At 37.7% G+C, this 22,607-nt stretch overlaps 1 protein-coding gene across 1 annotated transcript in view; it reads right to left on the reverse strand.

Moving 5' to 3' along the window:
• Positions 1-2,701: 2,701 nt before the first annotated feature.
• Positions 2,702-22,607, reverse strand: part of LOC128904766 (oxygen-regulated protein 1-like) — a 34,909-nt gene continuing 15,003 nt past the window's right edge. The window contains exons 5-16 of the mRNA XM_054189454.1: positions 20,363-20,442; positions 19,275-19,438; positions 17,218-17,304; positions 14,271-14,403; positions 9,451-9,602; positions 8,810-8,888; positions 7,859-7,934; positions 6,219-6,295; positions 6,085-6,116; positions 5,814-5,943; positions 2,843-2,946; positions 2,702-2,752 (exon numbers count right to left, since the gene is read on the reverse strand). Of these exons, the coding sequence (XP_054045429.1) occupies positions 2,702-2,752; positions 2,843-2,946; positions 5,814-5,943; positions 6,085-6,116; positions 6,219-6,295; positions 7,859-7,934; positions 8,810-8,888; positions 9,451-9,602; positions 14,271-14,403; positions 17,218-17,304; positions 19,275-19,438; positions 20,363-20,442 (1,165 nt within the window). The remainder of the gene's footprint in view (positions 2,753-2,842; positions 2,947-5,813; positions 5,944-6,084; positions 6,117-6,218; positions 6,296-7,858; positions 7,935-8,809; positions 8,889-9,450; positions 9,603-14,270; positions 14,404-17,217; positions 17,305-19,274; positions 19,439-20,362; positions 20,443-22,607) is intronic.

Raw genomic sequence — 22,607 nt, forward strand, 5'->3', positions numbered from 1 at the left:
AGCCTGGCAGAGGCTTGTGTTGAGCAGAATGATGGCACCGTGGTGAAACATTCCCTTCAGATCAGAGACAAGAAGTCCTTTGTGAACAGCACAGCTTTTCTCCATATTAAACTTTGATATTTATATTGTTCATACTGATTTATTTCAAACACTTATTAATGCATTTCCATGTATAAAATGTAAAAGAATAAGTCCCAAGTACTTCAAATATACCTTCAGCCTTTGAATATTTGCTGCTTTCTGTGCAGACACCAACCTGGATAATGTAAATCCTTCCCTACTCCGCAACTTCCCTGCTTTTTATTGTTCAGCAGCACAGCACAGCATCCAGAGCACAAGTGGAAAGTTAAGGAATTTATTCTCTTTTCAAATTAAGTAGTTTTCCATGCAGCTCTCGTGTGTGTACCTACCTTCTTGCTTTTCGAAGGTTTACTAAAAAGTTTGGAGTTGCAGCTTTTCTGTATAACAGCCCACCCTATTTGTACATACTCCCTGCGGTATCCGCATCGCTCGCCCCAGGACAGCAGTAAAGGAAAACTTCTCAAGTGATGCCTACCTGTTAAGCTGTAGTTTAGCTCCACCTGGTGGAAGAGGATCACTCTTTTAGCTTGCAATCCTCTGACATTTGATTAAATACAATCTCCTTTCTGACAGTAAGTTTTAGAAGAGTCTTCTTAATTTCCCTCTGCCCACCTTACCTTAACATGCACAACAAATTCTTTGGTAAGTCCAGCATATCCTGTTGTTTCATCAGCTACTTTGCCTTGAAGGTCGAACGTAACAGTGTGACCTGGGTCCCTGGCCGATTCAAGAATGGCACAACCATTTGGTTGGAGGTGAACACAGAGTTCACAGCATGATTTGTCTTTGCTCTAACAAAGTCAAAATAGGAATAATAAATTATACGAACTACTAGATACGGCAAAATACAGAACAGAGAGTATCACGATATAGTTTCTGTGTTGTTCAAGTTTCTACAATATTATCAGTCTAGTATGAAAATGTCTTTATATTTTTCAGATTTGTAGTCCTGATACCAAAGTCCTTAAAATTGTGAACTCTGGAATTTCAAAGCACAGAAACAGTTCCTCTTAAGATGAAACAGATCTGAGGATAACATGAAAGATACCTAGGTCCCTTAACTGTTGAGAAAGTTGGAGTCTCAGCCTACAAATGTGGCAAAGAAGGTTGGAATATAAAATTGATGTAGACAGGAAATGAACTACAGCAACTCTCTGCCGCCAGCCCTCCTTCCTTTGCCTCAGTGTTTCTTTTCATTCATTTATATCATTCTCACAGAAAACTCTTCAGGAACAAGAAGTTTTACATGAAGGAGTAAAGCAACATGCTACCTATGCTTGGTTGTTCAGGTTTGCAGACTATGTGATCCCATTGTGTAAAAGACAAAATACACAAAATACATATTTAAATATTTTATCAACTCCATCATCATTCTCATATTTAAATAAAACTACTTTTAATAAATGTAAAATGCTAATAATCAGTCCATTAATTTAAAAGACTTCTGGCTTACACTATCTAATACTTTTCAGCATTTTTAAGACCTCAAAGAATCCGTATTTCTAGGGAAAATTCTCATTTCCAAGGCCCTACTTTCTGAAGAAAAACTTCATACTCAAAAAAACCCTATAATATTTAATATACTTTTAAAAGTAAAGAAATGGGGTTTAGAAGTAGTTGTGAAACAAGTGAGCCAGCATGTCCTCAGAGTGTAATCAAGTTTGTATCATAAGGTCAATTGCAATTTTTATATTGCCATTTTGTTTTACATTTACCTATCTTCATTCCAGGGACCTCAAAAAGTTTTAAATGGCATTTTGTCACATTCCCTGGGAAAAGGAACATCTTGCACAACTGAAAATAAGAAAATTGAGATCCAGATTTTCTTCTATAGGTCGCTCAAACTCATAAAGCATGTCAGTAGCAAAGCAGAAAAAAGAAAGTTCAAATTTAAGTATCCAGTTAATAACCTCTCTGGATTAAGACATACTGCAATGTGACACACTGGAAAGGGTTCCCTGTATCAGAATAACACTAATGAACATGAACACGAGGAAGTCCTGCAAGGAGGTCTGACAGTTTGCCTGTCAGCCTCACGCTATCTGTGTTGAGAAACTTAACTCTACTGAGAGTACTCTATTCCTGCTAATGCCAAGGCACATCATGTAAAAGAATGGGACCAGCTTTGACTATGAGTTTGTTCACTGGATAAATAAAGGGAAGAACTCAAAAAAGTGAAAGGGAAACAGCTTCTTCCCTCATCAGCAGAAGAATTTCATCAGAAAGAACTAAATTCTACAACTCCATTTGCCTGCTTGTACACTGCAAGTGCCGAGAAAGGAAAGCAATAGAAAGACTTTGAAGATGCGATGAAACAAATCAAAACAGATCAAAACAAATCTGGAATATTTCAGTAGGCTTATGACAGGCATGTTACTTAGAAAAAGACACAAAGGAAAAATGGTCATTTAAAATCAATCCTTAGAATTTATACTTATGCAAAAAGAAGGAATTATTAGGGCATTACAGGTACCTTGTCAGCATGTGACAATCTGATATAAATTAAAGCTTGGAATGGCTTGGTATTCCTGCATCAAAACTTTTAGTCCATTAAAAAACTCTACCAAGGAGTAGAAAGTAAACTGTGAGAAAACAAAGTCCTATGTCTAACTTTGACTATTCATTGACAATTTCCTGGGTTCAGTTCTGCAATTCTTAGCTCCTTATCTGACTGGAAGCACAATTATTTATTAGACAGATTAAAAACTGTGTTAATCAGACAATGAAATGTAATTATGAAGCAGAAATCAGTATTTCCTACCTTTCCAGTTACATAGCCATTGACAAGAGCAAGAGCAAGACGTGGCATCTGATGACTGCTGAATATACATATATTTCTCCTTTTGACATTTACACCAAAAAGACCTAAGAGTTAAATGAAAAAAAATGTTAGAAGTATCAAAGTATATTAATTCATGTTTGCGTTTAATTACAATCCATGACTTATCATTTTCAAGGGAAAACAATGAATTAAGTGTTTAACTCAACAGTTTGACTTCTCTGATCAATGAATCCCCTCATTCCTTCACGAAAGGGTATCTATGGACTACTGTCTACTTCACCACCTTGAGGAGAAAAACCCTGAGAGATGATGGTAGGACGCAAATTTATTTTGATCAGCATATAGGTTTAAAAAAAATAAAAACATAAAAAGGAGGGGTTTTTACCTGAAAAGAGAATTCATTTCTCTGTATCGATATTAGAACTTGTAAAGCAAATCTTTCAGCAGAGCTCATGGCTTCTAAAATTTTAAATCTGGGCAATTCTCCAAAGAATTACCTCTTATAGCTACAAAATACTGATGAAAGCTGAAGTACTGCTATTTTTATTGTTCCCAGCAGCTACAACTGGTTTTTCAAACAACTGTTCTACCAGTACATTATGTTGCCCATTTGTAAGATGCAGGAGGACTCCTATGGTGTCCATAACGTAAGATTTTCAGGGTGTCATTGGGACGACGAGAGTTATGCAGCCAAGGACCATTGTGCCCATGGGGATGATGCCACAAATCGTAAAATATGGATGGAGCTTCCAGTCTTTGGGCCAAGACAGGGAGGGCACATAACTGTCACAATGGGTCTCTGCTTTCCGATAGAGATAAAGCTTTCTGAGAAATTAAAAAAAACCTAGAACAAATCATCATCTGATATAATTTGCCATCACCGCTTTGAAGGCCTCTGAATTATATTTCTTTAGATCTGATGAAGGCGGATAAACAGTTCTACCAGTATCTGAAAAGCAGAGTTTTCTATTAGGAAAGACAGGTAGATAATTTATGTCAGAGGACTTTATTCCAACGCACACACAAGCAAGCAGGGCCCCTAAATGAAAATTTAAACAACAGCTCCCAAGTCAGCACTTGCAGACTTCTGTTGCACATGACTATTCTGGACACTTTGTAAATTACTGCACTTACAAGTTAAACAAACAAATCTGAAAGAAGTTAAGAGAGAAAGATGTTCTGAAGACAGAAGAGTTGCATGATAGGTGTCTGCCTTTGTTTTGTACTCGTGTTTGATTTGTACTCTGAACTATAAAAAAACCCAATTATTCCTGTGTCACTGCCTCTGTTTCTCTGATATCAGGGCAACTTTATCATATTGTTCAGAAAAAATCAAGCTTTTTTTGATTACCAGTTTAATTCCTCAGTATTACTAAATTCTTGGGAGACTGCAGATCACACTACTCTTTTTTCTGACTTCCAATCTAAAATAATTAACAGCCAGTTTATACCAATTTTGTTTTGGTCTTTCTTTCTAATAAATTTAATTATATTTATCATCTTTAACTACTGATATTTAGTAGCTGTGCATCAGATTTGGTACTTGCACAATTATACACATAACTCATTAACAATTGTGGAGATAACACTCATTAATTTTGCATCTAGCAGGTAAAAATGTACCAAAAGGGTACAGAATGCAATAAAAATGTAATGTGTTTATGTCTGAAAAATACCATTAGAAATGCATTAATTTATAGAAAGGAAAGTGCATAGAGATGAAAATCAGGAAACAGTCTGCACTATGAACTTGAATTCTGCATGTTAGAAGATTATGAACTCTGTAGAGTCTAAATGATCTGATTTGTCTAAATCAAATGGGATACAATCCGTCAACTGATGACACAGCATTAAAAAGCAGCGAAGATGCGCTTACTGCACCAGTGCAGATTAGAGACCAAATCCCTACAAGCAGGTAGTTTGGTCTGTCACCAAGTAATTCAGTTTGTGATCCCAAATGGATCTCCGTGAAGGAAGGACACTACCATGCTGTGCAGCTGCTTTCAGGCCTTTAAGACCTAAAACTGTAGACAGAAGATCGGAATTATCCAGTGTTGGAGTCTCCAGATACTTTGAACTCAGGACCAAAACTGGTAACTAATAAGAAGAGCTTTGGTAAAAACAGAGTTAACACGCACTTTCACTGTCTGTAATATTACTGATCTCCCATGCTATATATTTGGGTTTTCTGCTGCAGCTTTTCTCAGGTGCTTTTATAGGCTAGGATAAGGAGTATTGATTGCACTGCTCTCCATGCACTTCCGGGTGTGTCCTGAAAGATTCTGTTCTAGCACATCCAAAAAGATGAGTGTAAGGTCCCTGGGAAGATGTCAGAAAGGCTGAGCAGCTCCACCAATACAAATATAACAAAACCATATGTGCCTAATATGATATGTGCTATAGTTACGTGTTAGTAACACAATAGGAGGGAAGCTGATAAAGAGGAGGAACTGGAAGAGTGCCATTAAAATCAGTGACAAGGATGGAAAGAAATTAATATTTTTCATATATATATTTTTATATTTTTATATATATATGTATATATATACACACACGTATACACACACACTCCCTGTTAAAGAACTATACCTGGAAATTTGAACTTGTTGCCTTAGATGGATCTAGTTACAAAAGACTATAGCTGTCCTTGCCATGGCATTTCCATGGGCGCACTAAACTGCAGATGACGAGAAGTTTCTTTTTGGTAAGGGAAAGCCAGGGCTAAGGTACTGTATAAGATATTTTTTTTTTGTGCTTCATATGTAAACTAAGTGTATAATTTCTGAGGTCTTATAGCCATTAATACATGTAAATATTTTAAGTAAGGTAAATGTTTGTTATAATTATCTACTCCTACTCATTACAAGAGACTATTATGACATCACAGTGAACTATAATCTCTTCCTTTCTCTTATTTTTTATGCATACACCCACATGAAAAACACTTTACCATATTTGTTTTTCTTGTCACCAAGAGCATCGACTCTGCTATCTGGACCAAGGCAAATGAAGCCATGAGTAAGTCTGTTGTAAAACTGAAGCGTATTGCCTTTCTCAAATTTCCACTTCTCGGCAGCCCACTAGTTTTGTCAAAAAACAAGCAGAAAAGACATATGAGAAGATGATGCACAGGAACTGGGCATACATGAGAACAACTGACCTGATTTCACTCAAAGCATAGTTTGAATAGTTTAAATAAAAATATAAAGGCACATTCTTACAGTTTCCTCTCTCTTGAGTTCCAGCTCTTGTCCTGTACAGATAAAAACCATGTAATTAATTTACAGAGCATCCTCATTCCATTTGACACAGTTGCAGTGAAGCTGGGTTCTCCTCCCCACCAATTTTCACTTACTTCCTGGAAACGTGCTGGCATCTGTCACAGTCAGTTCTCTAGCAATATTGCCATCGTCCTGCCCCTGGTCCAGCCACCTAAAAACCAGAATCCATTTCAGTAATATAACCTCGATTGACAGCTCCCACAATGCTGTATACATGGCACTTGCATCGTGATACTTCCTGTTCTATTTATTAAGGTCTCAAGGCTGACAAACAGCAACACAAAAATCCAGGTTTAGTGAGAAGAGATTGACTTTGGCAAAAATGGTTTTGTTCGTTTGTTTTCAATGACACTTATAAATAAATGCTTTGCTGGACTCCGGTACAAGGGCCTAAGCCAATTATTACAAATCAGAAAACTCGTATTGATCCCAGATCAATAACAAAAGGTGCGGCAGTCAGGATGTTTGCTTTTCTTGTCTGCAAGGAAGTTACAGCAGGATGCAAATTGTCCCATGCCCTAAAATCCCTATTCAGGGAGGCAAATCCAACACAGGTAATAATTTTACCATGTCCGGACTATACTTTTACAATGCCATTGTACCTGCTCCACACCTACTTACATAAGTTAAGTCTAACTCCATTTGAGTCAAAAGGATTCACACACTGCAGGAGCAAGATCAGCAAGCACAGCCTTGGGCTCTAACAATAACTCGCACATACTCTGTATTTTTCTGCCTGAAATGGACTTGAACTCTCCCTAAATTATGTATGAAGCTAGCATTATAGATCTCTTCATAGCAGTTCATCTCATCTAGAATACAGAATCAAAATTAGGTCAGGCAAAGATGAGGTCCTGTATCTGATAGGCAGAAAGCCCTTACTCACACATAAATCAGTTTCAGTGTGCACATCGCTCACTCCGAGCTGTCTCAGGCAGTTATTTATTCACTCAGAGAAGTGAGAGGAGGAAATAGAATTGAGGTGCCACTGGCAAGCTGCAGCTAGATTCATACGTGACTGGACTTCACCGTTCCTAATATTTGCACTGATCTTTATCAATTATAATTTTTCCGTAAGGTGTTGAAAATTAATCAGGTGTAGATAAAATTAGAAATGAGCTATAGAACAGCAGATTCAGAGCAGCAGCATCTGCAGGGGGAAAAGGCAGGGAAGTTAGTATTGCTTCAAATTATGTCGCAGCTCAGCGACAGGCTGTAAGGCAAATGAGAAAAAGAGATGTGGTCAGATAGCTGCATTTGTGATAGCCATTTCACAATATCTTGAAGTTTGATCCTGAGCTCATTCAACCCCATATTAATCTCCATACTAACTTCGGTAAAGTAGGATCAGTCCGCTAGAGGGACAACAGCCTACTCTTCTGAAAAGCTTTGCATCACGTGACATGTAAGAATGGATGGACCTGCTGGTGTCAGATCACAAGTGTTGGATGTGGGCAACGTGCCAAAAAAGCACATCTTGAATAGCTCACAAGGTGCAAGAATGGAAAGTTCTGAGGCAGAACTTTTGGTTTTCATTATCTCAAATGCACCAGAGGTTTAGGGCAGGTACAACTCAAAGAGCTGTAAAAAGAATCAGACCATTTCAGCTCACTTTTTAAGAAACACATATTTCCCTTGGCAGGACATTTCAGAAGAAAAACGATGAGTCATTACAAATTCATTAAATATCTAACACAAATGAAACACCACTAACCTGTGACAAAGAAAAGTATAATCCAAATCTGTTATAGGATCCTTGATTACAACTTTGTCCAGAAACCAGCCATTCCCTTAGAATAGATTAAAAAAAAAAAAAAAAGTTAGTTAATGAGAGGCAGATTTAATGAAGTCTGGCTTCCCATAGCTTTCTCTCTTCTACTGGAACTGCAAAATCCGCAGTTCCACTGGCAGGTTGCTGGAGTCATGGCTGTCCTGAATGCTGGAGAGAAGACAATACCTGCTCTAGGTACCGTAGAACTTGCTTATGGGCCTGCAAGCTGCTAAGTCCCTCCCTGGCTGTCACGGCCCTGAGTGCTGCACATCCCCCTCCACATTTAACAGTAGTCACCATATGAGACTTATTTGTTTTGGCAATCAAAATATCAATAAGATTAAATAGCGGCTTATCACTGATCAAAATAAGTTGCTATGTTTTCAATATTTAGACTCAAGAGCCAGAAAAACATGTCTTGTGACTGAAAGCAATTTCAATTTCACCATTAATTGAGTGTCTAATGACGAGATAGTGTAGCCAAAATCTCCAACTGCATCTTTACAGTGTAACTGATAATGCTAATCAACCTAAAATTATAATAGCCCATTTTATCTATAACACAGACTGCACAAGACATATTCAATGTCTTACGCAGACACTCCCCCCTCTTCACAGTTTTTCCACAGGGATTAGTCAAAAATGACAGAACAGTAGCAGATGGAGTCCTTAACATAATGGTTGAAAGTATAGTGAAAATGAACACAAAATATTTGAAATTTGTGATGATACAATAAGGTAACTGTGTCACTTGAACAGTTTCCTTAGAAGCCTTTGTCTTTCACTTCTAAAATGTTTTCATACATTCAGATTTAGAAATACATATTGTATTTCAAAGAAAAGGTGAATAACTTTGCAAGCAGTATTCAGCGACTATAGAGAGAGATTTCTGACCTGATCCAAGACCATTGTGTCCTATAACAATCTTGTACAAATGTCCAAGGTGCACAGCTTCAACAGCAAAGATGTCAGTCTGTAAGCAATCAACAAAATGTCAGGAAAATCTAAAAGGCTGAGCATTCTTCAGCCGTGCAATCCCAAAGACCTACAAGCCCATAGAACTCTTCTGTCAAGATCATCCTTTGAAATATCAGCTAATGATAAGGCGAGAACAAACCAAGGAGGACAGAATTCCTGAAATAAAAGAAGTAACTTTGCTAATGGGAGTAGTTCCACTGAAATGAATGGGATCAGAGACAGAAAAGAGAAACCTGCTGAAAGCTTAATTGGCTAAACAATTACAAATTGCAGCAGATTTCAACATTAGAAATGCAGATATAAAATGTAAAGTTTCATTTTCTATTCACTAAATCAAATTTTTAGAAGAATTAAAACCAAAAGTACACAGCTTACCTATTTTATAAATGAAAATTCTGTCTTCCAAAAGCACTGGTATACCTTTAGAAAGTATTTTTGGATTAACTATGGAATTTTGGGGAAACATTGGAATGTAGTAATTATCTGTCTTATAATTGCACCTTGCCTGGGATAACCACCCACCTGAGAGAGAAAAGTCAGCCCTGTCGTTCACTTACTTGTCCTTTTAAAAATTTCTTGGGTTTCTGTGACCTGAGCAACTGTCTTGATCCTGTATCACCTCTTTCTCCATAGACAGAAATATAGACATCAGCTTCAGTTCCAGCATTCCACAGTTCTCCTGTTGTCACATGCACTTCATAGACAGTCACTGACAATAAAAGATGACAACCTTTCATATCACAAACACTATTATAGTTACAATAACATTTAGCTGTGAATTTGCCTGTAGAGTCCAAATACATCTGTGTCAAGGACAGTTAGAGTATAAAACCTTAAAAATCCTATTCAATATTAAGTAAAATAAAGCACAAACTTGCTGTGGTGTTACATCTGTGTTTTTTATCCTGGAGAGTCACTGTGGGGAATGCAAACAGAATTGAACTTTATATTCACAATAGTTTGTCTTTGTCCTGCAGCATCATTTGAAATCATCACAAAGCTGAAAAGTAAATAACACAAACCCAAGATTAACCCCACCATAAGCAGTGAAATCAAAATTATAACAAGCAACAGGAGCCATTAACATTTTGAATGCGCTGGTTAACCAAACAAGCAAAAATCTAACACCATTGTTTTAGTTTTCTAGGACCTCAGAACTCAGAAAGCTGCATTGCTTTATTATTTTACCTATTCATGCAATAGGATAGTGCAGAATTCCTCTGTTTCATACCACATGGAAATTCTTTAAAGGCTGTAAATTTGGGAGAAAAAACCTACAAATTAAATTCAATAAATTGGTTATTTAATAGAAACAGATTATGCAAATAAAATTAAATTTGAGTCAAAATCCAATGAAACTGGAGTAAAGATTATGGTACATAAAAGTATGTATCAATAGAAAACTGTGGTCATTAAAAGGCAGGCGTAGAAACCCCACAAAATTGAGAATTAAGATAAAAGCATGCAATTATAATCTTCAGTAGAAACACGGGAAAGGCAAAGTTTACACCAGCATACAGTAACAATAATTTGTTAGACCAAGTGAGGTACAGAGAGAATGAAAGGGGGAGTGAAAACCTAATTTTCTGGCACACGAGCTCTTCTTACAGATGTAGGTGTCCTTGTGCTTGTTTGTCTTGCAAGTCGGAAAGACTTTCTGGACCACTGGGTCCAGAACAACATCAACATTACCATCACTCAACTATTAGTTTCCACTTGAAATATGTTACGACGCTTGACTGCAGTCATCTGAAGGAGGTTGCTCCCACATTTCACTCTTCTGATGGACAAACACCTTCTTTTAATAACCAGTGAAAATTTATTCATGAACAGTCCATACCTACAATTGTGCTAAGCGCCTGTTCAGTGTTTGCATCTTTTCCCTTGATGCTTATTTTTTTAAATTATTTTCTCACATTTATTTACATGGCTTTTGTGCGCAGGTTGCTATACAGGCTGTCTTTAAAGAATTTGGTTTCGATAATGGTAACAATCTAGCAAAAACAGTAATCACTCTGCACAGGCTATTTTCATGTGCCCACACAGAATGCTACGGTATCACACTAGTTTGCTTCTAGCATCAGAGCTAATTCATTTTGAGATGATGATTGGGTACCTCTAAACTCCACTGAAGTATTGTATCATAGACATATGTTATTAATAAATCCAGGATAGAGGCTTAAAATAGCTAAATTAAAAATCCAAGCAATTTTCACAATTTTTTACGCTTCTCTTTGCCTCTCATAAAGCTAGGGATCATCCCAGCTTTATAATAAGTATTTTTGAGTATTTATAATTCTTACAGCTTTTATCCTAGGAAATAGTGACTCTCTTTCCTTTAGATACTCCATGTAAAAGTCTGCAGAACAGGGATTAAGAGAAGGAATTGTATTCTTTACATCTATTTTTGTCTATGAGCATAGAACATTATATTTGTAAATACAGCATTCTGAAATTAGAGAGTGTAAGGGTTAAGATTATTTACAAAATTTTATTCTTTCCCTTATCTCTACAAATTATGAGAGATAGAACAAGGAGGTAAAACACGTATCTTTTTTCAGATCACTTATTATTATTTGGACAAAAGCCAGACACATTTAAGGCACAGAAGCTTTTGACAGTCTTTAGCAGCATAGTCAAGTGCTATTTTTTCCCAGAGTACACCTGTCTCAATATTCAAAATAGTTTTCATTTAGCAACTGTTAATTAATACTGTATTTTATCCACATCTTTTACCATGTCACCATCTGATCTTTTTATTTCCCCAAATTTTTCTTTACAGCACCCACATAAAAAATTTTATGTAAAGACCATGGCAAAGAATTCATCTCTCCAGACCAACAATCCCATGTCTAAAACCACAACAATCCTCTCTATACCTACAATTCCCTCCTTCATTAACTATCTACTTTCCAGGTTCTGCAAGAAGAAAAGCAAAGGTCCAGCAGCCAACAAACACTGTGTAACTCTGATTTATCCTCAGCAAGTGGTTCATCGTCATATAATTAAAGATTGCATCATAAAACATGAGCAGAGGAGGACAAAAGTAGGATGGCTGAGGATAAAAATTCAAATAAATGGTGCTCAGTCCCCCAGAATTAGAGCCATGAAGTCTCTATGTAATACTTCTCAACAGTTTAATTCAGACGTTTTTTCCTTTGAATAAAAAAGGCTGTTAAATCAGAAAGTATTTCAGCCTCTTTTTATTCAGAAATTGGTTTTAAAGTGCCTCTCATCATCCCTTTCATATTGAATCCAGACCTCTTCACTGTTCTGTTATCAAACTATCTTCTCTGAAGTTAAAAGCTATGTTCTCTTTTCACTGTCTCATGCCGAAATATAACATTGGTGAAAAGACACAGAGACTGTCTTTCAGTTACTAAGTTAGAGATGAAACTGCCTTCTCCAAAGACTTCAGCATGACCCCCGTCATACTGAGGCTGGCAGAAATGCACAGAAGTTTTTTATTTCCTCTCCTGTGTGAGAGAAATTGTTAACTACAAAATGCAGATTGAGAGGATGGTTAAAGTGTGCTGTTGTGCCTTACAATGCACCAAGATTACTTGATAATAAAAATCTTTCATTATATCTTTATCTCAGAAACAAGGAAACAACCTAGTCAGGAAGAAGAGCCTGAAAATTAGAAGGTGGGTAAGGTCAGTGTCCCAGAATATTAAGCAAGAGAACATTTGGGGAAGAACAGATACTGCAAGTAGGGGAATCGAGCATATTCAATATAATATGTTAATGATCATTAATTAACATTTATTTAAAGGGGGGTGGGGAGTGTTTGGTTTTTATACCAATGTGCTTGTATGTCTCCCTACACTAATAAGATTAATTTCTCCTGACCAAAGAGACCAAACCTATGAGGAAGCAGGCTGACTGTCTCTGAGGCTTTTCATGCCCTCGAGGGTATGAAGACCATAACCACTCAAGATCAAAAATCATTGTGGTTAGGGCTGGCCAGCCTCTCTCTACAACATTTTACAAGTCATTTACAGCTGCTAACTACATCACTGGAGGAAATGTCTCTTGCTATTCTTTTTCTCTGAAAGACGTATTAATGAGGCACAAACCTGTTTTTCTGGTCTTCCTTTCAGGTTCCTAAACTCAGTGCTCAATACGTGTAAACACAGTTCCAGGCCACCCAGCTCACTACAGTGACTGTCCCATGGTATGTTTCCCCACATCCACGGGCCATTTTCTGGACTTCTGTTCCTCAATTTCATTTCTGTCCTCTTCCTCTAGCCTGCACCCACAACAGCTGTTACCATTGAAATGCTTTCAATTTAGCAAGACCAACACAAAGTACCATAAGCATACCACCAAGCACTGCTATAGTACTAAATATTCTGAAAAAGGGGTTCTGTAATTTTTATGGAACTTTGAATGGAAGATTCTCTCATCCCATTAATCCTGTCCTCTGCAGTTGATATGATTTTTTGGGTAAGAGAGGAGGGAGTGGAAACTGTCCCAGGTGGATCTTACTCTAGTGAAAGCTCTAGCACAGGTAATGCTAGTGGTGTTACGACTTTTCCCCCTCTACTATCACAACCTAGCGGATGGGAATCTGCCCCAGCGTTCTTGCTCCCTTGCCCACATCTCTCCTAGGATACACTGATCTTGCTATGCCCTTGTACTTTCCTTAGGCCAGAAAAGAACAATGCCATTTGGAGAGAAGGGAAGTGCAAGCACAGACATTCCACCTCCTTCCTGTTGCTGAAGAAGAGAGACCATATAGCAACAACATCCCAGCATGGGTGACAGGGATTGGCACGGTAGAGCAGGACATTAAAGCAGTATAACAGCAGCAAAACCCCAAAATTTTTGCTTTGTTTGGCATCATTCACCTTTAGAATCACAATACAATCTTCATGTGAGTAATGGAGCTTTCAACACTTACAGCCTTCTGAAATGTTGTTAATATTCCACACACAGAAATTAAAAGTATTCTGTAAACCTGTCTCAGCCACTTACAAGAGAGAAACTAAACCAGCAGCTACAGTAGTCATACTGGAGCTATAACCCTCTGTTATTGAAAATAGACTTTGTGATCTGATTTATGTATGATGGCTTTGTGGTAGTTAGCATATGCGAGGTGTCTATTTTAAAGCAAACACAACTGCTGAAAATCCTACCAAAGAAGGAGCCTTTTTGAAAGACCTGTGAAATTCAAAGCATTAAAGACTGTCCAATCTCCTTTCCAGTGATTCTTAACCTTTTACCTGAGTATGTCCAGTAACCACAGAAAAAAAAACTCAGAAAAAATGTTGTAGCAGCCAAAAAGTAATAGAGAGCCTGATGAAAAACAATGAACTCGCCTCTATCGGCATCAGCCTGTTGCCTGACTTAGCTGATGTGATATTATGCTTACCTGGAAGAATAGGCTGACCCTGCTGTAAAACAGGAAGCTCCAATGATATTTCCCCATCAGCCTGGTCCCAGGCCAGCCATCGATGTACAGGGAAAGAAAACTGCTCCCCTGAGAAAAGGTTCAGTAACTGCACCTAAACAGCACCAAGAATTGCAGTTTAAGTTGCTGATCTCAGTCCAGATAGAACAGAACATGAAATGTGTGGGATGCTGTTGAAATCTGTGCAGGTGGAGCTCTGTGGCATGATCACGAAACCATGGGTTTGGGGCACGTCTGCTCCCCTTTGCCCCTAATCTGACTTTTCACTCAGTCAGATTTGAAAATTCAGGGACAGAGTAACTCAAGTGCAGCCAAGAAACAGGGTTTATCAGCTCAGGTGCAGCCCCACAAAATATAGCCATGTTGTTCCAGCTGGTATATCTACGTGGGCTGGCACTAGGTGGCATGGCTTACCAAACGCGGAAGTTCTCACTGGGTAGCTTGGCAATACTTGCAATTCTATTCCTTTAACTTACTTTCTTATCAGAACAGGAATTAAAGGAGCAGGGTTTGATTCTTCAAAACCGCTTGTGACATAAATAAACCATGAAAGTGCTAGCCCCAGTACCGGTCTACCCCACACAACTTTCTTCCATGCCCAACTTCTAGCATACAGCAGCAAAAGGACCATGTGCACACCAGCTGGAAAGAGGAAGGATTTTGTACTTCAAAGCATTCATTAATAAGCACCTCAGAGGCTGCTGTATATTAGAATAGTCCCTGATTATGCTAATTTATACTAGTAGCTACACTAGATTTTGGACCGGCAGACAGAAGCAAAGACACTTCTACCTGTAGTTTCACTCCTGCTCTGTGCTTTGCAGAATCTAACCTGAATTCAAATATTGAACAAATTCAGAATTACTGGGAACATGCCTACCTCTTTTACTGCTTGAATACTAAACTTTAAAGAAAGAGATTCATCTTGTCTAAAAAGCCTGGCACATCTTGGCCTGTCAACATCTACTGATGGATCTTGAAAAGGGAGTTCGGATTAATGAAGCAGCACCTTTGTGGACATTTTCAGGCCTGATACCATCTCAGTACAGAGACAGACAAAGAAACCAGGGGATACTGATGGAGGGCTAGCGTGCCTAACTACCAGAAAAGCTCTGCAGTTGTAGAGCACTCTTTCTTTTCATATCTTCCAGAAAATTTTAGATTTCCCAAGGAACAATGATGTCAAGCATGTGACAAGCCTGCTGTAGGTTGTTTCTCTTCTATGTAGTCTAGAAATCAGTAGCTATACTCCTTTAGCTCTCCACCATACAAATTGCTAGGTTACTTGTAGAGTTTGTTTGGTTGAATGTATTTCTTTTCTTTGATTTTTACTTGTAGAGTTTGTTTGGTTGAATGTATTTCTTTTCTTTGACTTTCTGCCCGAAGTTGCAAAGAGGGAATGACCTAACCCTGGCTGATGAATCACTCCCTAAAAACTGTGCCTGATTGACTGAGATTTGGTAAGGCGACAATTGAATTCGTAGGCCAATAATCAATGGAACACACTGAAGTGTTGAATCCTTCTTTTAAAATTTTACTGTTGATTTCAATTAATATACCCTAGCTGGGAAGTGAGAAGGGGAATAATTCTCATTTTTTTCTTTCCTTTTTTTTGTCAGAATTCTTCAATCTCTCAATTTAAAAGGGTGTCTCATACAACACAGGCAGTGTAGCTTCTTTTCGCAGAGAATAGTGTACAACTAACCCACAAAGGTCCACTTGTTGCGTCAGATTTTATGATAAGCAAAACTTCTAATACTAAGATTAAGCATACAAACAAACCTTTTACATAAGAGAAAACCCACTGTCCTATTCTAGCTTCTCAACTCAGATACACTTTAGAAATTGCTGGTAACCTGTCCCTCTGTCTCAGAGGACAAAGCTATGAGGTATTTTCCACCCTTTCACTGCTTACACACATTTATGAAAAGAAAAATAGCAAGGAACAGAAAAAAAAGTATCTTAAATGATATTCTGACTTCTGACTCCAGCATTCCTGAAAATGCAGCACAGCTGGAAAACAGCTTTATAGTCAGGCAATCCTCACCTGAATTGAAAGACATATAATCCCTACGACCCTAGGATGAAACCTCTTAGACAGACTGATGCTACCAGTGAAACAACATTTCAATGCAGACATGCACTGGCTAGAGATACGAACTCACAGGATCTTACCTAAACTTCAGTTAACACTGCCCAGACCTTTCTTAGTCTTCTTTCTGAGTCTCAGTCCCAGATGAAAACAACTAGTTAAAGCATCAAATAGCCACAGAGTTTGACCATTTATCAGTGAATATTTAACTTCAGTAGACAATATGCATTAGATAGACCTAGATTTACCCTGACGTGTGATTATAACAATGAGTTTACCAGCAGCTTCTAAAGCCCTTCATAAACTGAAAACTTCTTAACTGAAGGCTAAGAAACTGTCACAAAAAGGGGAGTGTTTCAGGCATGCATAGCATATCATTGGCACACATAGTACCCCACTGATGTTAAGGATAAAGCCAGATCTTTTCATTCCCAGGCCAGTAACTTGTATACTTCAGGACTGAAGCTTGAAACAGAACTAGCTTATTCTCTTTGATTTATTATCGTTGCTTTACCTGTAGGAGACTCAGACTACAGCAGCCAACTTTAGCAGTCTTCCTTGCTGCCAAGCCACACTTTTTTAAAGAGACATAATGTACAGCTCTCACTAAACTGCAAACAGCCAAGACATGCCATCATAAACTGCCTTTAATTCCACACAAAAACACTCCATCATAAACAATCTCTTAAATGAAGCTGCAAGCATTTGATGAGGCTAATATACTTATCCAAGGGATTTTTTTGTGACTCATATTTTGATTCCGTTGTCATAGTGAATGCTTTTTGGAAAGATAAAATTCTTTCTCACTGCTTTTACCTCTTCACAGTGCCAAGCAGGGGAGCTTCCTGCATTCGTATGTCCTATCCGTATTTTGTAGAGATGCCCAATGTTTCCAGTGTTAACCTGTAAAAGAAATACGACCAATGAAACGTAGAACCTTTGTTAAAAGAAAAAGACATGCAACGCAAATTCATTTATTAACTGTCAGGCGACATTTTTGTTTAAAGGAATTAAATATTCTGATATCTGCATAATCATTAGAAGCTTGTCTCTCTTAAGGGACAACCTTCAAAAAACCTGTTGGCCTGCCAACCCCATTTAAATAGCTTCAGGGTGCTGCGGTAGCTATTTTGTTCCGCACTGAATATTGGCCTTAGTGGGAGATGAATACAGACCGTATGTATGACTGCAAAAGTGTCTTGACCCTAAAACCTGGCTCAGTTTAATATCTTTACCATTGTCCTGCTACAAAATGATTTCTGTCTCCCAAGCACCTCCCACTTACCTTTGAGTTTCTCCCTACCCCTCCAGGACTGTATGCCTTACAATTTTGGAAACAATTGTGTTCAGCTTTGATGTTTCTTTTTACAAATCATTTCAATTAAATCAATTTAAAAAGTTGTATTTGCAAGATTAGCTCTTGAGCAGGCTGAATGAGTGTGTCCAGTACAGATAACAGGGTGCTGAAGGAGTATTTCTGTGTGAAGGTTATTCAAACAACGAGTTATGAACTTAAGTGTAGAAATGGAAAACTTATCTTCAAGGAACTGGAAACACACCATGAGTGTCTTCCCTCTTTGCTGTATCATATTTTTTTTCTTACTACGTAGGCTGGATTTGCTGTCCTTCTGTTGTTTTCTGGAGAATTCATTTTCACATTTTCATTTACAGTGTAGAGGTGGGCGTGAACTGAGTTCCCTGTAGCATGAACTTCCCCGAACTCAGTGTTATAAACAGTAAAGAGACAGAGCAGCGAGGACAGACCGTAGTTAACTGAGACCTAGCATACAGCACAAGCAGAGAGGCTTTTCTCTTTCTGTACGTTTCAGAGTAAGCACTCCTTAATTGTGTTCAGCACTATGGATACTCAGCGAAGAGGGGAATCCTAGGTCCCAAACCAAGGACTGCCTCCATATTTTTGCATTTTAAAGTCATTGGAGGTGAAATTAATTACAATAATGGCAGCAGGAAACAGAGCCAACAACATTTTTTGTGAAGAGAGTATTTTTATCAGTCAGGCACCTGGTTACTTATTTTATCTACTCCTTTCAATCTTATATCTGGGGTTTTTGATATCACAGATGGAGAATAGTATGCTATCAGAAGTGCTGGATTCTCCTGAGAAACTCCATCAGACTGAAGAGGGCTAAGAACTGCATTTCCTACATCCCAGGCTTCTATGAGGCTATTGTGAAAAAAGTGAGCTCCTCATCAATGCTGACATTAAATACCCTTTTTCAGAATGGGACTTGCTATGCTGGATGCTAACAATGGAAGCACCTGTTTGTTATGTGGCCCTATAGCTGGCGCCTGCTGGAGACACCCGCCGACAATCCCATGTATACATTCAAGCGATGCAGCTTTTAATGAGACCTGTTCTGGCTCACTTAAATTACCATGCCACAAGACGGATGGGGGAGAAATTTGCTTGTGTAATTGGGAGCAGAAGCAGCTTCAGACAGACAGACTTTATTACAGGTATAAAAATTGCCATTATTTACATGAAGTAAAGTTAGAAATTTACTCCATACCCTAATTCTTCTACTTCCAAATTTCATTTTTAATATTGTAGTCCCATTTCAAATTAAAAAGAAAAAAAAAAGTATCCGTTGTCCTATATTTCTTGTTATTTTTTGGGCACTATGTAAATTAATCAGTAGTTCTTCTTAAAGAGACAAGAAATAGAATATGATCAAATCAGCTTCGGATAGGTGAGTGGGAAAGGACACTAAATTTAGGTCTACTTTTAGGTCCTGTTTCCTTTTTCCATGTACTGTACAAAAACCTGACTGTCTTTTCCTCACATAGTTTTTGAAATGTCATGTAATCTGTCAGGATACAAGAGGGCAATACAATGAATATATATTACTTACTGTGAAGATGTCTTCATTGCCTCTCTGAAATAATTTTCCCTTCTCTCCATCAAGAAAAATAGGCCCCGAACTCCTGCGATCCCCATATAATGTAATATAAACCTTTGAGCTTGTTCCTGCAGATGGCATATCACTGGTGAGGACTGACACCTTCCATTTCATAGCTATCAAAAGATAAAAAGACTCACTGAATTACTTTAACTTAAGATTCTAGAAGAAAAAATAAAATTCTAAATAATATCATGTCAATGAATATAGAAATATGTATTTCAAAACATTCCAGCAGGCAAATATTGAGTTTCCTATAATGGGCACACAAAAATCAAGAAATGTCAGGTTGCATTCACATCTTTTACTCTTCATGTGCCATATCACAAAGTCAAATTTGCATGAACATAGATCGCTTTTCAAATACAGTTTTGAAATATTGTATTAAATTGTATTAAATATGGCTTTCTGTTTACTGAGGCTATATCAGCTCTGCTCAGTGCGGTGCTGCATAATGACAGCCATGCAGGCTCTCAGCAAGCCAGCTCTGGAATTACAAACTCATCACTTCAAGCATTAGAGTCTCTCAAAGCAAATTAGCTCTGCTGAAAAAAGACCCCTTTAAGACAGGATCTGTATCTCTGCAAAGCTGTGCTGGGCTACGCAGATGTGACGGCTTGTTTGGAATCCACTGAAGGATTACCAGTATGCTCTTGCATTGCAATGTTGGCATTATAGCCTGCGATTCCAATACTCTTTCCAGGCTTAAATTTCACAGTTATCAAGACCAAGTATATGGCTCTAGGCTTTGGTTTAGTGGAAGCTGAGTATGAATAGCGTGAAATAAAGGGAAATGGTTTCACTGAGGGATGGCTGATAACAGGAAGGACTATTAAGAAAACACACTCACTCCCAATGTTTCTAATTAGCTGATACCCATCTCAAATGGTATACATTTAAGCACCTCCCAAGCTTGCTAAGATTGTTTTGCATCAGTGATTAATATCACTGTTTCTTAAAAGAGATCTTCCTTTAGAGTTCAGCAGCAGTAATAAAGGACCTTACTGAGCATGGAAGCCCCCTGTGATCTGATGACTCACCTATGCTCTGCATTTTACCTGTATTGCTGACTTTTCCCTCCATCACAGTATCTTTGATCCTGTCTGCTCTGCCTAGAACACTACAAAATAATATAGCGGTGATGAGTAAAGCAAGTGAACTCATCAGGATATGATGAATTTTGTGTTTATTGACAATTTCAGATACTTAAAATACATCTGCGTGTCTTTAACCCCCGGCAGTCCTGGGGTTTAAGACTCACAGATATCTTGCAGTTCTGTTGTGACGTTCAACAAAACCACTTCTGTTTTGAATGTCACTCAGTATTTTCAGTGCTAGCCATGGGCATTTTCTTAAAGTAGTCAGTGGACATTGATAATGGTACATACAGAGAATTAAGCTGCAGCAGAATATAATTTGAGGAATAGTGAAACCAATGATTTGAGGAATTTGCATTTAGTTTCCTGTGGCATTCTAGAAAAAATAAGTTAGGATCAATATTTTTACTTGCTCATGTTTAGCTATGTCCAAAAAGAAAAGATATTTAAGAAATTGACAATTAGGCTGACCTAGACCTGGTGCACGTCACTATCTTTGCATCTAGAAAATAAATGAGTTGATAATATATGTCCTCCGTAACACTTAGCTGTTATATTTGAATAATTAATGCTGCTTTTAATAAAAGGCAGAAAACAAGGCACACTAAAAGCACATTGCACAATCTAACATATTTAAGAGACCTGATGGTAGAATCTATAAGTCTTGCTTGTATCTTGTTATTGGGCTTTACCTGTTGAGGAAATTTTTACTTCTGTGTGGCCATTGGCTTTGTGTGTAAAACAGATATTTCTTGGGAAATGCAGCATTGTAGAATAGGTAACTATTAAAATAGATATTCCCTCCCACTCTTTGAGGGGGGAGGCAGGGAGACATTAACATAATGCTTGGTTCATCTTTGAGGACAAACCTCAAGACCTTGAAATTCCACAATAGAGTTCTGAGATTTACTTATTTGTTTGAAAAATGCTTGTAGGTCCATGACCTGAGTAGAAAGTGTGAAAAATATAAGACAGAGACAGAATCTGACAGAAGTTATATTGTTTAAGAGTCAACATCTAAAATATATTATTACCATGAGAAATGTGGAGTATCCACCACAACTGAATTTTAAAGAGATACTATGAAGCAGCACTTTTCTGATATTCCTGTGAATGCGCAGCCATAGTAACAATGCTTCCCAAGTAACTATATTGTCATCATTAAATAATAAATTGCCTAACAGCTAGTCTTACCAACAGGTTAAACTTCAATTTTACAAGAATTGTCATAGCCTGAACACATTAAACTCAAAGAATAGGGAAAAAATAATAACTGCAAGACCTGAAGATGAGAAGTAACCAGCAGAATTACATTCTGTGGGACCCTTCTCCAAAGTTGCTGTAACCTGCTTTTTCCACAACTGAAGTTATCTTGCTGTTTCTGTTACACACTATCCGAAGCCCTGTCAGCTCCAACTTTCTGTGAACAATGACGGATGACAGGTGACCATATAATCCTCCATGTTGATCTCACTTATAACTGAGAAACCAGCATACGTGTACAACATCTAAGTCGCTCTCTGTAGGCGTACCTAACTTCTTGTCTTAATTTAGTTTATTAAGTAAATTGGATTAAATAGTCCCCCTAATTCTTACAGTGGATTAGCATGGTAATTAGACTAATGATATTTGATAACATCAGTGCTATGAAAGTCAAGTGACTTGTTTCACAGTGATAAATTAGAGAATTAAATGGTCTTGCTTTCTTCTGACATCCTTAGAAGTTAAAAGAAATATACTTTATGCATTTCAGAAATGAAAACCAATAAATGGTACCGAAGTATTGCTTCTATGCACTCAAATTGAGGAGCCTAACGCTTCTGAGAAATCAATCATTTCTCATTAGTTTTTATGTTATATACACTTTTAGATATGCGAAACCCATGTCATCCAGTTCTCTAGATCACACTAGAAACAGTAGTGATTACTGTAGATCACTGCGTGCAATGGCTTCTTCTCCAATACACTGTTTTCAGTCTCTTGGATCATTTCCAGTTAATAGTTCCCAGTCTTCATCTCTACCATATGTGAATATTCACTGAAAAGTCAATATATCTGTTTGACCATTTTTTTCACATCAAGGGTGGTAAAGATGCCAAATAAATTCTGTACTGTGTAACTGTTTTGTATATCAACCTGTAATGCTGGCAATGACATAGGTTTGAAAATTTAATTATGAGACATTCAT

This window comes from Rissa tridactyla, chromosome 2, assembly GCF_028500815.1.
Source record: "Rissa tridactyla isolate bRisTri1 chromosome 2, bRisTri1.patW.cur.20221130, whole genome shotgun sequence".
Classification (NCBI taxonomy): Eukaryota; Metazoa; Chordata; class Aves; order Charadriiformes; family Laridae; genus Rissa; species Rissa tridactyla.